This window comes from Chelonia mydas, chromosome 7 (assembly GCF_015237465.2).
Source record: "Chelonia mydas isolate rCheMyd1 chromosome 7, rCheMyd1.pri.v2, whole genome shotgun sequence".
In the NCBI taxonomy this organism is placed as follows: domain Eukaryota; kingdom Metazoa; phylum Chordata; order Testudines; family Cheloniidae; genus Chelonia; species Chelonia mydas.
This window is the reverse complement of record NC_057853.1, coordinates 29,413,571-29,428,476: the sequence shown is the minus strand read 5'-3', so window position 1 is coordinate 29,428,476 and position 14,906 is coordinate 29,413,571. Positions and strand designations below refer to the sequence as shown.

General features: G+C 58.7%; 1 protein-coding gene across 1 annotated transcript; it reads right to left on the bottom strand.

Moving 5' to 3' along the window:
• Positions 1 to 1,553: 1,553 nt before the first annotated feature.
• FOSL1 (FOS like 1, AP-1 transcription factor subunit) lies at positions 1,554 to 11,897 on the bottom strand. The gene is made up of 4 exons (XM_027818568.3): positions 11,368 to 11,897; positions 5,080 to 5,322; positions 3,638 to 3,745; positions 1,554 to 3,195 (listed from the first exon to the last, which is right to left on the bottom strand). Exons 1-4 carry the CDS (start codon positions 11,494 to 11,496, stop codon positions 2,707 to 2,709), a joined length of 969 nt encoding a protein of 322 aa, XP_027674369.2. The 5' UTR covers positions 11,497 to 11,897; the 3' UTR covers positions 1,554 to 2,706.
• Between the last annotated feature and the right edge of the window lie 3,009 nt (positions 11,898 to 14,906).

Genomic DNA, 14,906 nt, shown 5'->3' with positions numbered 1-14,906 from the left:
ACTCACTCAGACCACACACAACAGGTGTTCGATAAACTACAGCAACGTCTTCAAAAAGGAGGCCAAAACCTCCCCTCCTGGATCCGGCCCCCGCTGGTATTTAGGCACTTAACTCCCACTGGGAGATAAACACTGTTGCAGAGCTAGGCCTCCCACCTTAAATCGCCATGCAAGACAAACAAAGCCATTCTGTCTTGTGGCACCCTCGGCTGGAGGTTCAATGACCTGCTGTGTGGATTGGAGCCCAGGGGTGACTTTAGCCGTGATCCACGGGTGCAACGGCACTCCTGGAAATCAGGCTAGATCACAGCCTCATACAAGTTTGGACCAGCTGCCCCAAACTCACCCCCCCACAGTGGTGGCTGCCGTTCTGTGCCAGGTGCCTCACGACTCTGATTTCCCGGAGGGGTGGCCGGGCCAAAGCCGAGTGGTGCTGCGATCTTGTGCCCGAGGTCACACTACCTAGAGCAGGAAGCCAGGCCCAGCTCTTCAGGACTGGAGGCCCTACTGTGGGGTGAGTGCGGGGCAGGCTCGACCCTCCACCCCAGGCCTCCCTACTGCTGGCCCATCGCAGAGGTGTGCTGGGTTTGTGGGTGCCCTCTGGGCTGTTTAGGATAGTGCACCCCATTGGGTAGGGAGACTGCATCCGCCCCGCTGAGATACTGCATCTACCTCATTGGGAATTAGCTGAGGGGAGCTAGAGCAGTCGAGGCCGGGATCTGCTTGTTGGGTTTGATGTTTCCTTGCTGAGTCTTTTTCATTCACAACAAGCGTCTCCAACTGCACACCTGGGCCTGTAACCCAAGGGCCAAAGATCGAAGAGCCACTTGGCTTCACTTCTAACTTGCTACCTATCGCCCTCTTCCCTCCGTGTGGATGCACTTGTCCCAGGATCAAGGTGCTTTGTCCCCAGCTCCAGGAGGTGTCGGAGTCCAGCGGGGCGGGGGGCACAGGAGACACAGGACATGGGTGCCACTGATGCAAAAGGGGATTGGTTCATGGCGTGGCCAGGCCCAGCCCCTGTGGTTCTGCTGGGAAGTGTGCCAGGGCCAGGCACCTCAGTGAGCCATATTTGAAAGGGGTGTCCCCTGCAGACTGGGTATCAGTGCACGACAGCTGCCAGCTAGTGAAGATACTCCTCTGGCGCCAGGGGCATGGGGTTGTGGCTGTGCTAGGCAGTGTGTGTGTTTGTGTGCGCGTACACACACACACACACACACACACACACACACAGACTTCCTCGACAACAAAACCAACCCACTGCCCTCACACACCCATATACTTCCTCCACCACCCCACATACTCCCCACTGCATACACACTATTCCCAATAACCCACATGCCCCACCTCATACACCCCCCAGCAAAACCCCTGCCACTCACATGTCCTCACATATCCCCCCACTCTCTATATCCCCCTAACAGTCCACCTCCCCCTCCCACAACTCATATATTTGCCCAATGCCCCCCACACCACATACACCCCCCAACACCCTCAAGTCATATACCAGCCAACACCTATACCCCACCCCCGAAACACACACATGAGCTGTCTCTACTTGTAGCTTTTAATTGTCTCCCGAGACACAAGACACCATCGGTAGAAAAATACTCTTTGAGTGACAATAAATAGCATAGAAATGGTAGCTCCAACAATGAACGCTGTGCAGTCCAGAGCACGCCCTGCGGTTCTGGATCAGCTTCTGGAACTTGGGAGCCAAAAAAGTCAGTCCTGGGTCTTGGTTGGCCAGTGCTGTAGAATCCCGCACACCTGAGTTTGTTCTGGATCTGGGAGTGGGTTCGACAATGATTGGAGGGGCAGTTTGCGATGTTCAGGTGAGTTCAAGAATGAGGGAATTCTGGAGCAGTCAGATGGAGGGCTAGAAACAGCAAGAGAGGTCTGGAACAGCTGTGAGTATTCTCCAATGAGCAATGGCAGCATAGAACAGGTAGACCGGTTCTAGAACGAACAAGCTGTGCTAGAATGGTCAGTCAGAGTCTAGAAGGAGTGCCTGTTGAACTCGGACATTTGGTTAGGATCTAGTATGAGACCATGAATGGCTGGGGATATTCCAGAGCAATCCAGGAGGAGGTGAGGAAAGCTCTAGTAGGTTCCAGAAAAAAACAGCAAGCACAATGGGAATTTTGGGAAGGTTGCCACATCCCAAAAGGAATGGAAGGGTAGGGCTGCTCTAGAACAGACAGGAAGGGATTGTGGGAGGGTTTGGGATGGTTCTGAAGCACAAAGACATTCTTCGGCAATGATGGTAAAAGGATGGACAGATTCCTGGCTCGTGAGTGAAAGATTCCAGGGAGCCCTGGAATAATCAAGAAACACTGATGGCAGGGAAGGTTCTAGAATGTCGGTGAAAGTTCGAGAGCTGAGGGGGAAATTCCAGATGGGTGTGAAATAATTGGGAGCCTGGAATGGACTGTGTATGTGTGTGCTTCTAGAATTATCTAGAATGACAGTGAAGGTTTGAAAGTGGAAGGGGAAATTCCAGATGTGTCTGGAATGAACAGGAAGTTGGGATAATGGGGAAAAGTGCTAGAATGATCACAAAGGTACCACAGCTGAGTTGGATGGTTCCAGAAGGGCCTGGGATGACAGGGAACAGTTCTAGAGTTGTCTGGAACCACATGGAAGGTTCCTGGTCATGAGGCTGGTTCTTGAGCAGGAAGAACAGGGCTGGGGGAGCCGTGCCTGTCAGAGCGCCAGCAGGGTGGGGGAGTTGAGGGAGTCAGATGATTGGTCACCACTGCTGCTCCCACGCCTGTGGGCAGAGCTGCAGGGCTCAGGCGGGAAGGTATGGCCAGCAGGGGGCTCCCCTTCCCCTGGGGCAGGGTAGTTGAAGATCAGGCTGGGAGTGAAGGGAGTTAGCGAGGGTGTGACCATCAGGGTGGGGGTGTGCAGGGCCTCAGGCTCCAGGACCCCGCTGGGGGGAAGGCTGATCCGTGGGGGCACCGGCGGTGGGGGCCGACGTGGGACTGCTGTGGGAGGCTCCAGGGACTCCTGCTTGACAGGGGGTGGGGCGGAAGGCCCCCCCGGCTCCTCCTCCTCTCCCGAGGACTCATCCTGCACTTTGCACACTGGCCGGTGGGCCTCCAAGATCAGCTCAAACCTCTCCTTCTGCTTTTGCAGCTCTGCAATCTCCTTCTGCAGGCCCGACTTCTCCTCCTCCAACTGGTCCGTCTCCTGGGGGAGAGACAGGTCAGGGGGAGGCAGGACACTTGGGTTCTATCCCTGGCATGGGGAGGGAAGTGGGGTCTAGTGATTAGACTGGGGGTGGGAGGGGCTGGAAGCCAGGACCCGTAGGTAAAATCCAAAGCTCTGGGAGGGCAATGGGGTCTGGTGGGTTAGCACAGGAGGGGATGAGATGCCTGGTTCTGTCCCCAGCTCTAGGAGTGGGAAGGGCACATCTTGCCCTACAGCCATCACAGTTCAGGTGGCTTTGATTCCATCTCTTGCAGAGCCAGGCAGGGTCAGAACTTGCATGGGCAACCTCCAATGAGAACTGAAGGGGGAGTCAGTAGGGGGACTTTCCCCTCGCAGCCAGGGCCGACCCCAGTGCCCCTGCATGGTGCTGGGGGCGCTGTGCTGCAGGGAGTGTTGTGGGGACTCAGTAGGGGGTGTTCACCATTTGCAGACAGTCCGTTAGCTCTTTCCTCCTGTTCCGGCACTTTGCTGCAGCCAGTTTGTTCCTCTCCCGTCTTACCCTGCGCCGCTCCTCTTCCTCAGGGGTCATCTGAAGTGGGGGCAAGAGAGGGGCAGGGGTTTTCAAACGAGTGACAGTGATGCCATATCTATCCCCCTTCTATGCCGGTCTATGGAAAACTGCCAAGGACCAGGTCCTTGTCAGGCTTTCACTCCCAAGCAATAATATCCACAGGGATCCCTCACAGTGCATTAAAGATGCAGCCACCTCTGGGGTGGGGCGTGGGGGGCTTCTTATACAGGGATCCCTAACTCAGTGCTAAGATGAGACTGGGGTACTTTTCTCGTTAGGGTGGGGGAATTAGCTTTGGGGGAGGTATATAGGGATGATTGGGGGAGGGGAAGGGTAGTTTTGGGGGACAGGGCAAGGGTTAAAGTCTGGCTCAGGGAGAGCCAGCCCTCTCTGGCCCCAGTGGCTTCAGATGCTGCCTGGATTCCACAGGCTGTGGAGGGAACAGTCCCGGTATGCTGCTGGCCCCAGTGCCCCTTCCCTTCTGAGTCACCCTGTGGCTCCATGATTCAGCATGCTGTCATTTCCTCTCCTGCCTGCCCCCAGGGTGTGAACCCAAATGCCCCAGCCAAATCCCAGCTTGTGTGATTCCCTTCGAAGACCAGAATGGGCTCTAGTGGTTACAGCAATGGATCTGGGAGCCAGAGTTCCTGGGTTCTAGTTCTGGGAGGGGAGTGGGGCCTAGTGGTCAGACTGGGGAGGCTGGCAGCCAGGTCTGTGAGAGGGGAGTAGGGTCTAATGGTCAGACCATGGGGGCTGGCAGCCAGGCCTCTGAGAGTGGAGTGGGGCCTAGTGGTCAGAGCAGCAGGGCTGGCAGCCAGGGCTCTGGGAGGGGAGTGCAGTCTAGTGGTCAGATCAGGGGGGCTGGCAGTCAGGGTTCCTGGGGGTTATCCCCAGCTCTCTGTGTGGGGATAGTTCTCTGAACCCACCTTGCTAAGCATTTGGAGAGCTCCGGATGGACAGCGCCCTGTGTCCTGTCTGTGGTTCTGATGTTAGCCACTAGGTGGCCCCACTGCCCTGTGGCGTTTGTGGCAAGGGGCCCAGCCCTAGGGCGGAATGAGTGCCAGCCACCCTTACTTGGTTCTCCTGGTAGAAGGGGATTCGCCTCCCCCCGCCCCCCAGCCTGGGCAAAGCCACGCTTCCCTCTCCCACCTCCTCCAGCCACTGCAAATCAGGGGGCAGCTTCTCACTGTCCTGGGGATTTGGAGTGGGAAACTGAGGCACAGAGCAACACACCCCCCCGGATTCCTGTCTCCCTCCCCTCCCCTGCTCTAACCCTCTACACCCCACTGCCCTCCTGAGCTAGGCATTCGCCCCTCTCCCCCCACCCCTGCTCCAATAACTGCCTTACTCACATGCTCATTGTGCCTCCGACGTATCCCAAGGGTGGGCCCAATGGTGCGGATGACACCTGGGCGGGCCCCAGCAGGGTAGGGGGCATAGGGGCGGGGGTATGGGGCAGCTGTGAAGGAGGAGGGCGAGGAGCAGGTGTTGAGCATCGTGGGCCGAACCATCCACTGCAGGTCCTGGCTGGAGGTGATGGTGTTGAGGCTGGGAACGAAGCTGGCAGCCCCTGCACTCGTGCCTGGGGGGAACTTCTGGGGAGACAAGAGGAGGCGGCAGTTAGAGGAGGCCAGAGGCTAGGGGAGGGCAGCTGGGTGCGTTGTCATCAAAGAGGCTTCCCCATTGCTACGGGCTGTACAGGGGGCAGGACTGACACACGGACCTGGGGGAGCAGTTCTGGCTGCAGCTGGCAGAGGGCAGCACTGCCAGCATCACAAGGGCACCTGGTGCTTCCAAATAAAGATCCCCATTGCCAAGGCCCCAGATATTGGCAAAGCATTCCAGCCTGCAGTGGGGGCCCTGGCTTGGCTTAGGGGCCAGCAGTGAATTGCTCCAGGAGCAAATCCTGGGTCACCAGCTGCATTCAGTCTCCTTGTGACCTTAGACACCCTTATGGAGGCAGCATGTCTAGGAAGCAGGGAGGAAGGGGCTGGGAATCAGGACCCCTGGGTTCTCCTCCAAGCTCTAATGGGGGAGTGAGGTATAGTGGGTTAGAGCTGGGAGGCTGGAGTCAAGTCACTTGAATTCTCCTTCTGACCCTGGGAAGGGAGTGACATCTAGTGGATACAGGGTGGCTTTGGGGGGGCCTGGGAGCCAGGACTCGGGTTAAATTCCCAACTCTAACCACTGACAACCTGGGAGCTCAGGTGAGTCATTGCATCTCTTCCTGGGGAAGGCTCTCTAGCAGTAAAATGGGATAACACAGAGAGGCGGGAAATGTAACAGGTTGATGTCCATAAAGTCAGGGAAAGGAAAGAATTCCTTGCACGATGGGACTGGTGGGTGAAACTCTGCCCTGGGCGATGTGGGAGGTCAGACAGATGATCAGAGAGGTTTCCTGGCCTTAAAGTGACTGGCTTTGTGAAGTGCTTTGAGGTGAGGGAAGGGGCTGATATTTTAAACAATAAACAAGGAAAGTCCAGGTTTACATTGGGGGAAAAAAACAATTTTGTTAATGGAAATTGCTAGTGTCTGGCTGAGACTGGAGACGACATCAGAGATCTGACAGCAAGTCAAATAATACACCGGGGTTCAGGACTCCAGGCTCCTGCCACTGACTCTTAATGCCTCCATTTCCCCTTCACAGATTATATGACCAGAAGGGACCATTGTGATCATCTAGTCTGAGCTCCTGCATAGCCCAGCTCCTAGGACGGCCCTGAACTAATTCCTGGTTGAATTAGAGCAGACCCATTAGAAACCATCCCGTCTTGATTTCACAGCTGCCAGTTTGTCTGTTTAGACTGTGAGATCTTGGGGGGGCAGCCATGTCTCTTACTGTGTGTCCATGAAGCACCTGGGACAATGGGATCCCCCTTCCCTCTCAGCCCACAGTCTCTAGGTGCTGCCCTAATACACATGAGAACCAGGTATTCATAGTACAATTCACTTTAAATAATTGTAAAGTTCCTCTTTGTCATTCAACACTCGTCCCCAGGCGCCCAATGAGGCCTCGGAAGGTTCCATATTTAGCACCCCTCCACCATCCCCCCAACCCCCCATTATTGGATCTGATAGTTCATTTCACCCTTCACCCTCTGTGACAATGTGGGGATTTTCTGTAACATTATTATGAAGCCTCTGTGTTCCTCAGTTTCTGTACTTTGCATTGCTCCCAAGTGGAGGAAAAGGGTTACATCTGCTCTTGGGGGCAGTGAGGACGGGAGCTGTGGGTACGGCCTTGCTGCCTGGCCCACAGGGAATGGGTCTTTAAGGAACTGATCGAAACCGACCCAGACCAAGACAGGGTCCAGAGAGACAATGGACATGCCAATAATTGTGCAGCAGAGGGAAGCTTCCGCAGGTGAGGTTGTGAACTCAGCTTGGCCCTGCCTGGAGACAAAGAACTGGGAGGTCACCAGCAGGAGCTAAAGAGTCGGCTTCTGGACCAGGCTGGCTGCTTGCACCTGGGACTGATGGAAGGGTCAGGGAAAAATAGTCCATCCTGCCAAGCCAGGGCAACCCACCAGCCCAGCTGTAGGAGATTCCATTTCACACTCGGTCTTAACCTGCAGTTCTCTGTGCTAACCTAAGGACTTCCAGTGCTGAGTTGCAGGTGATTCAAGGCCCCGCCTGTTTGCAAAGGGCTGTCTGGTGTCACTGCACATGCGTCTTGAGGTGCATTAGTCCCTGAAGAGCGGGCAAGCTTCTGACTAGGAGTCTGTCTCAGCTGGGCTGGCTGGGCAGCACACCCGGTGTGGCGCAAGAGGGCTGGAGCCCAGAGGCTCATGTTCAGGGGCTGCAAGGCTGTGTGGCCTGCCCTGAAGGGAAAGTGGGCCCCATTGCTGAAGGGGTTCCTCCAAGAGACCGTTTACAGCTGGGGCCCAGCCCTGAGCCTGTGGATCCGTGAACCCTCCCACCCCAGTGCTGGTGTGTGGAGGTTGGAAATGCTGTAGGTGGTTTCTATCTCCCAACAGTCAAATAACCCACCCTGCTGGCCTTGGGATTTTAAACCCAAAATCCATGCTGAGGCTTCTACTGGGGTTAAACCTTTGGGGGTCATGGGGTAATCCAAGTCCTGATAGCCCCATTTTACAGATGGGGAACTGAGGCACAACCAACAGAGAGAGAGAGAGAGATCTGCCCTGGTTCACAGAGCAAGTCATTGGCAGAGAACCCAGGGATCATAACTCCCAGTCCCCTCTTCTTCCCTGCACCCCTCTGCAGTAGACTTGCCTCACCTCCCAGAGCTGGGAGTAGAACCCAGGAGCCCTGACTACACCTATCTATTAGGCCCTATGTCACCCTGGCAGTGCCCTCGGCCAAAGCCCTCAGCCAAAGCCCCTTCCATCCCATACCCAGCCTGCCTGAATCAATACAAAGCTGTTCTGAAGGCCTTTACAGGTCATGCTGTCTCTGAGCATGGTGGCCAGTCACTGGCTGGGGACTCCTACCCTCCCACCCCAAAGGCACAGGCCCTCACAGGCTTTGGGAGAATCCCCACTGGTGATTGGCAGTATAGTGTGTAAGATACACAGCTACATGGTCAGGATTCCATTCAGCAGGGGACAGAGTGGTGCAGGCACAGCAGCTGGTTTGGTGCAATAGGCAGAGGGGCAGATACTTTGCTAGTGCCATGCCATGCCCACTGTTTGCCTCCTGCCCATATTTAGGGGTGCCCATGGGGGCTACTTATTACATGAATGAGGAGCTAATGGGGCAGAGCAGAACAGGAAGGTTTAGAGTCACTTCCCAGCCCCATCACCTTTTTAGGAACTGGCGAATGTTAGGGGCAGAGCCCAGGGCACGGGGCAGAGGAATTCACCTCCTTGGAGCCAGGACCAAGGGACTGGCAGGCTCAGGGGGTAGAGAATGGGATACAGGCCCCTTTCCCTTGAGTAGGCGCCAGCTGCAATCCAGCCCCCATGCTGCAAGACTGGCTGGCTCAGAGGTATGGAGATGGGATATGGGGTCTTCCCCTCTAGAAGACGCCAGCTCAGATCCGGGCCCCACAGCCACAGCATGACAGCTGCTTCTGTCCCATGCCCATTGCGTGACCTCCATGTAAAAGAAGTTTGCTGGGTCTCAACATAGTGCACGGGCCCCATCCCCACCTCGGCACTAGCCAGTCCTTTCAGCAACAGAGAGGCCAAGGGCTCAGTGGGGGCACAGAGACCAAGCACCTGCCAGAGTGGGTGGAGACAACACAGAGGGCTCCGTGTCGCCGCTCTGGGCACACACTGGTGACTCCAGCTCCCAGGGCCGTTGAGTCAGCCTGATCCTCTGGCATGCTCCTGCATGTGAACAGCAGGGTGTGCGCAGAAATCCTGCCTCCAGATAACCCTCCCTGTGTCCTCCCCACCCCTTGACCCAGTTTGCCTGGCCTAGTGGGTGCCTCCCCAGCCCTGGCGTCACACCCCAGCTCACTGTGCTGCTTAATGGTGCTGCCCAGCCCTGGGGCAGGAGACTGGCCACGCCTTCTGTGTCAGACAGAGAACACCTCGGGGAGATACTGCCCCAGGGACTGGGGCCTCCCCCAAAACACAAAGGGGGCTGGGCATGGGAGCAGAGCTTCCCAAGCACTGAATCTTGGCTGCCACCCCACCCAGGACTAGTGGTTAGAGCAGTGGGGGCTGGGCGCCAGGGCCCCTGGGTTCTCTCTGGGCTCTGGAAGGGGAGCGGAGTCTATTGGGTTAGAGCAGTGGGGGCTGGGAGCCAGGACTCCTGGGTTCTCTTTGCAGCTCTGGGAGGAGAGGGGGGCCTGGTGGGGTGGGGAAGGGGAGGGAAGCTGGGCGTCAGGATGCCTGGGGTCTCTCTATCCCCTGTGTGGCAGCTGTTGACAGGGGCCCGGCAGGCGCGGCAGCTGGCTTTGGGGTGGGGCTGGCAGCCGTCGCAGCGGCGCCCTTATGCAAGAGGAAATTGCTGAGGAATCTCGGCTCCCTGGAAGCCAGGCCGCGGTGAGCGGAGGGGCCGCCGGGGTGAGCGCAGCCCGTGACTCACCCGGCGTGACACAGCACCGCGGAGCTCCAGCCGGGAGCCAGGACTGGGGAGGAGGAGGGAATTCCCCCATTCGCGCCCCATTTTCAGGTCTGTCCTGTTGCCACCTTCTGCCGTAGCCTGGAGCCCCAGCCCCACCCCGCACAACACGCATCCAGCCGCTGGAGGGGGGGGGAGGCGGGTGCCTCACTATTTGCCAGCTATGGAGGGCTGAGGGGCTGGAAGTGTGTCCAGCCCTGGGGTCTGTCTCTGTCTCTCCCCCCCACGCCCCACTGGGCTGCTTGGGTCCCACCGCTGGCTGCGGGCAGCCCGGAGGGGGAGGCGAGTCTTAAACCCTGCCCGGGGACAGCTGGCAAAACACACTGGCCTTGAGCCCCCCCCACCTCCGGTTTTCAGCCCTGTGGCTTACGTTCTGGACCCGTCCTGCAGGGCACGGAGGTGCCAGGAGGTGAAGTGGGTTCCCAAGTGAAAGGGGAGCAGAGCTGGCACAGAACCCAGGAGTCCTGGCTCTCCCCCCGCTTCCCTGAGCTAAAATACCGAGTGTCCGTCAGACCCACAAACCCGCTGAGGTTAGACACCCTGGTGCACTTGCTTCCGCAGCCCCCTCCTGGATGGGATAATCGGTGTGTCATAAACCCTGTAGGATGACACCTGGCGAGGAGTCCCCCTCCACTGGTACAGGTGGTTCTGGCGTGTCTCCCTGCAGCTGCCACTATGTGGCTGGGCGGGAGGCAGGGACAGGGACACCCCAGGCCCGCATAGCGCCAGATCAATACAAGGGTCTGTGACCCGGGCGCTCAGGCAGCAGCAAACGAGGGGAGCCCCCCCCCATAGCTCTGCTGCAGAGCGCCGGGTGGGGGAACCCCCTACATTCCTCAGCCATCGGCACGCGAGTGCCTGCTTGCGTCAAGGGGGAGGGGGGGTCAAACCAGCGGCCGCCACGCGGTGGGGTGAATCAACCCAGAGTATTAGTCATCGCCCCCCTCCCCAGAAACTAAAGAGAGCGAGAAAGGAGAGGGCAAGAAAACAGACCGGGGAAAGGCTGGCTGGAGCAGGGCGGGAGGGGATCGGGCAGGGATGGCTGGCAGTGGCTGGGTGTGTGGAGGAGCAAAGGCTGGAGAGAAAGAAAGGGGGGTGTGGAGACAGGGTGGGTGTGTCTAGACGGCTGGGGATGGCTAGAGAATAGATTAGACAGGGGGGTGGGGATGGGGACAGGCTGACACACAGTGGGGGACAGGGGCGCTGGGACAATTTGTACAGTGGGGGAGCTGAGAGCCCTTGAACCAAACTGTAAAGCTTGGATATGGTGGAAACTGCTTCAAGCCAGAAGGTGCGGGCAGCACCCCTAGTTCCAGCACCTATGGCCAGAGAGCTGCGTATGGGGACAGAGGGACAGACAAAGCAGGAGTTGTGCATAGGCGCGGACAGACAGACAGGCGGAGGTTTGCACTGGGAGGGGGGGGGGAAGGCAGACAGCGGGGGAGGTGTGCACCGGAGCGGACAGGCAGACGGAAGGGGAGGTGTGCACCGAGGCGGACAGGCAGAAGGGGAGGGGTGCACCGAGGCGGACAGGCAGACACAGGGGAGCGCGCGTGGGGACAGGCCGACCGAGCTCTCGGCCCTTTGCCCCGCTCGCCCCTTACCTGTTGCGCTGCTCCCGGGGTCCCTGAGGCGGCGGCCGGCCCCATGCTGCGCAGGGCAGGGTGCTGAGGGCGAGGGTTGTACGAGGATCCCGGGCCGTCGGCTCTGCCCGCTCCGTAGTCCCTGAACATGTCCGTCTCTCCGCTGGGGCTGTGCTATGCCTAGGTCAGCCCGGCGAGCGCCTCTCAACTGCCTCCCGCCCGGTTACTTTTTTATGAATGGGAACTTCGGGGCCGCCTCACTTTAAGCTGGGGGAGGGGAGGGGCGAGTCCCACCCCGTGCCCTTTTCAAGTCATCAGGAAAGCAGGGAATCCCCTCTCCAACAACCCACCCCGGTTCCGCTGGGCTCTGTTCAATTAAGATGCCCCCTTCTGCCCGGAATCAGAGTTTGGTCAGCCCCTAAAAGGCCATCAAAGTCAATATTCCCCCCCGCGTTCTAAATCTATTTGGTACGGTCCGGGGATTGACTCAGTGCTCGGTGACGTAGATATCCAAATATAGTGTGATTTCCTCCTGCTTGCTGTGCAATAGTAAAGGATTCCCTTCTGTGTTGTTTCCAAGCTTTGTTCGTTCAAGATGCGTTTCAGAGAAACCGACTCAAGATAAAAACACGCCCCCCCCTCCCAGTACTACAATAACAACGCCACACCAACACCCACACCTGTACACCCCCGCACACACCCTGAACCTCACAACGCCCGTACAACACCCCCCGGTACCGCCACACCACACATACCTGTACGACCCCCCCACCCCCCGCCGCACCCCCTGTACACCACCGTAGCACACATCTCTGTACAACACATAGCTGTGCAACAACACAGCCATCGCTGCACAACCACACACGCTGCACAACTGCACGCGTCGCTCTGCACACAAAACTACACGCACCGGCATTCTTACACAGTCTGCACAACAACGGACACCCCTAAACACAGACAGACAGACACTCACAGCAGGCCACCTACTTTGTTTTCACACGTCAAATTTGCAAAGACACCCTCCCCTTCCCCTTCCCCCCCCTCCTCCGCGCGCTCATGCAGTAAATGAATTCGGGGCTGGGTAGGATCCCACGGGCAATGGGCGGCCCAGGCCGGGACACTCCAGGAGCGAGGCGGGCTAGTAAAGGAATACACAGAGAGAGACAGACAGACAGGTGAGCAACAGGGGCCTCTGGTTGGTCCAGAGATAGGAAAGTGTCTGGATGGGTGGCTAGACAGACCAAGGAGTGTGTTGGGGGAAGGGAGAGAGAGGGTGCGTGTGAATGGAAAGATGGGGGTGTGCATGGGGATGGGTGGATAGAGGCGAAAGTGGCACAGGGGATGGGGGCAGAGGGTCCCTGTGACCATATGGAAGGTGGGGACTCAGGGGACAGGGGTCCCTGTGACCGGACAGGGGAAGGTGGGAGGCAGGGGCAGTTTATAGGTAGCTCCCTGCCCCTCCGCACATGCTTGGCACTGCCAGTTTCTGGGGCTGAGCAGCTGGGCTAGACCCAATGAGATTATAGTATGCCCCATAAATCCTCCCAAGCCCCCCAACAGAACAAGAACCCCCCAACCCAACACAGGAAGGGATCCCTGCAATCTGGATGCCCCCTCCCCTCTGCTGTATCATAGAGAGCCCCTGCCCCCCTGCTCCTTGAACAGAGACGCTGAGCCTGGCTCCCCCACCCTACCCCGCTGAGAGCCTCAGGTCACCCCTCACCCAAAGAAACAAGCCGCTGGAAGATACCCTAGCATGGAGAATGGAAGTGTCCTGCTAAGGTGGTGGGCTGGGAGTCAGGACTCCTGTGTTCTGTCCCCAACTTTGGTGTGGGGGGGGGGTTGGGGGGGAGAGGGATTGGGTTAGAGCGGGGGCTGGGGCCAAGACACCTGGAAGGGTCTAGTGGGTTAAAGCAGAGAGGGCTGGGAGTCAGGACTCCTGGGTTCCATACACAGCTCTGGGAGGAGAGTGGGGTCAGTGGTTCCTCTCTCTCTGAGTGGGCTGCGGGGGTGTCATTTCCGGACACAGCGGCCTTTGGTCACCTTCAGAATCAGGAACTGAAAGCGACGGCAAGTGAAACTGACAGGGCTGGGCTCCGTGCAGAGAGTGAAAGCATGTCCCTCAGGCTCCCCACAGCCACAAGGAGCCTGACAGCGCTCGTTCTCTCTCATTACTAGTTGGAGGGAGACCCCAGGGAGATTGGGACCCCCAGGCACTGCACAAAACACAGTGAGAGACAGGCCCTGCCCTGAAGCGCTCACTGTCTGAATAGACAAAGTGTGGGGGGAGAAACTAGGGCACAGAGGAAGAGACTCCCCTAAGGTCACACAGCAGGTCACTGGGGGAGCTGGGAATGAAACCCAGGGGTCCTGGCTCCCAGACCCCCGTGTTTTAACCACTAGAACCCCCCTCCAAGTACCAGGGAGAGAACCCAGTGATCCTGGCTCCTCCCCCCAAGCCTCGAAACAAACAGCTCTTCTGGGAGGTGGCCACAGGGTGGGGGGTCCAGTGACTGTTCCTCTTCGCCCCCCGACCCCCCCCCCCCGAGCCCCGTGAGGGTGAACGATCCTTCTCCCCAAGGAGCGGGACAGGATGTGAGACACAGGAATGTGGATGATCTCATGCTCCCGGTGACTAACCTGGTAGGAATGGGGGGGAGAGCAGCCAGCTGGCACCGTGCCACCAGCCTTGGGGAGCAATGAGAGGTTGGGGGACTTGGCTGGCTTCCACCCTGGGTACTGGCCCCCCTGCTCCCCAGTATTAAACCCTGAGCACAGAGCAGTGGAGTCACCACATTTCTCTGGGGACTAGCATGGGACAGTTGCTGGGAGGCTGCAGGCTGGCACTGAGGGGCACAGGCAGAGCTGGGTGGGGGAGGCAAGGGCTGGGATAGCAGGGGGCTGCAGGCTGGCACTGAGGGGCACAGCCAGAGCTGGGTGGGGGGAGGCCAGGGCTGGGATAGCAGGGGGCTGCAGGCTGGCACTGAGGGGCACAGGCAGAGCTGGGTGGGGGGAGGCCAGGGCTGGGATAGCAGGGGGCTGCAGGCTGGGACTGAGGGGCACAGGCAGAGCTGGGTGGGGGGAGGCCAGGGCTGGGATAGCAGGGGGCTGCAGGCTGGCACTGAGGGGCAAAGGCAGAGCTGGGTGGGGGGAGGCCAGGGCTGGGATAGCAGGGGGCTGCAGGCTGGCACTGAGGGGCACAGGCAGAGCTGGGTAGGGGAGGCCAGGGCTGGGATAGCAGGGGGCTGCAGGCTGGCACTGAGGGGCACAGGCAGAGCTGGGTGGGGGGAGGCCAGGGCTGGGATAGCAGGGGGCTGCAGGCTGGCACTGAGGGGCACAGGCAGAGCTGGGTGGGGGGAGGCCAGGGCTGGGATAGCAGGGGGTTGCAGGCTGGCACTGAGGGGCACTAGCAGAGCTGGGTGGAGGGAGGCAAGGGCTGGGATAGCAGGGGGCTGCAGGCTGGCACTGAGGGGCACAGGCAGAGCTGGGTGGGGGGAGGCCAGGGCTGGGATAGCAGGGGGCTGCAGGCTGGCACTGAGGGGCACAGGCAGAGCTGGGTG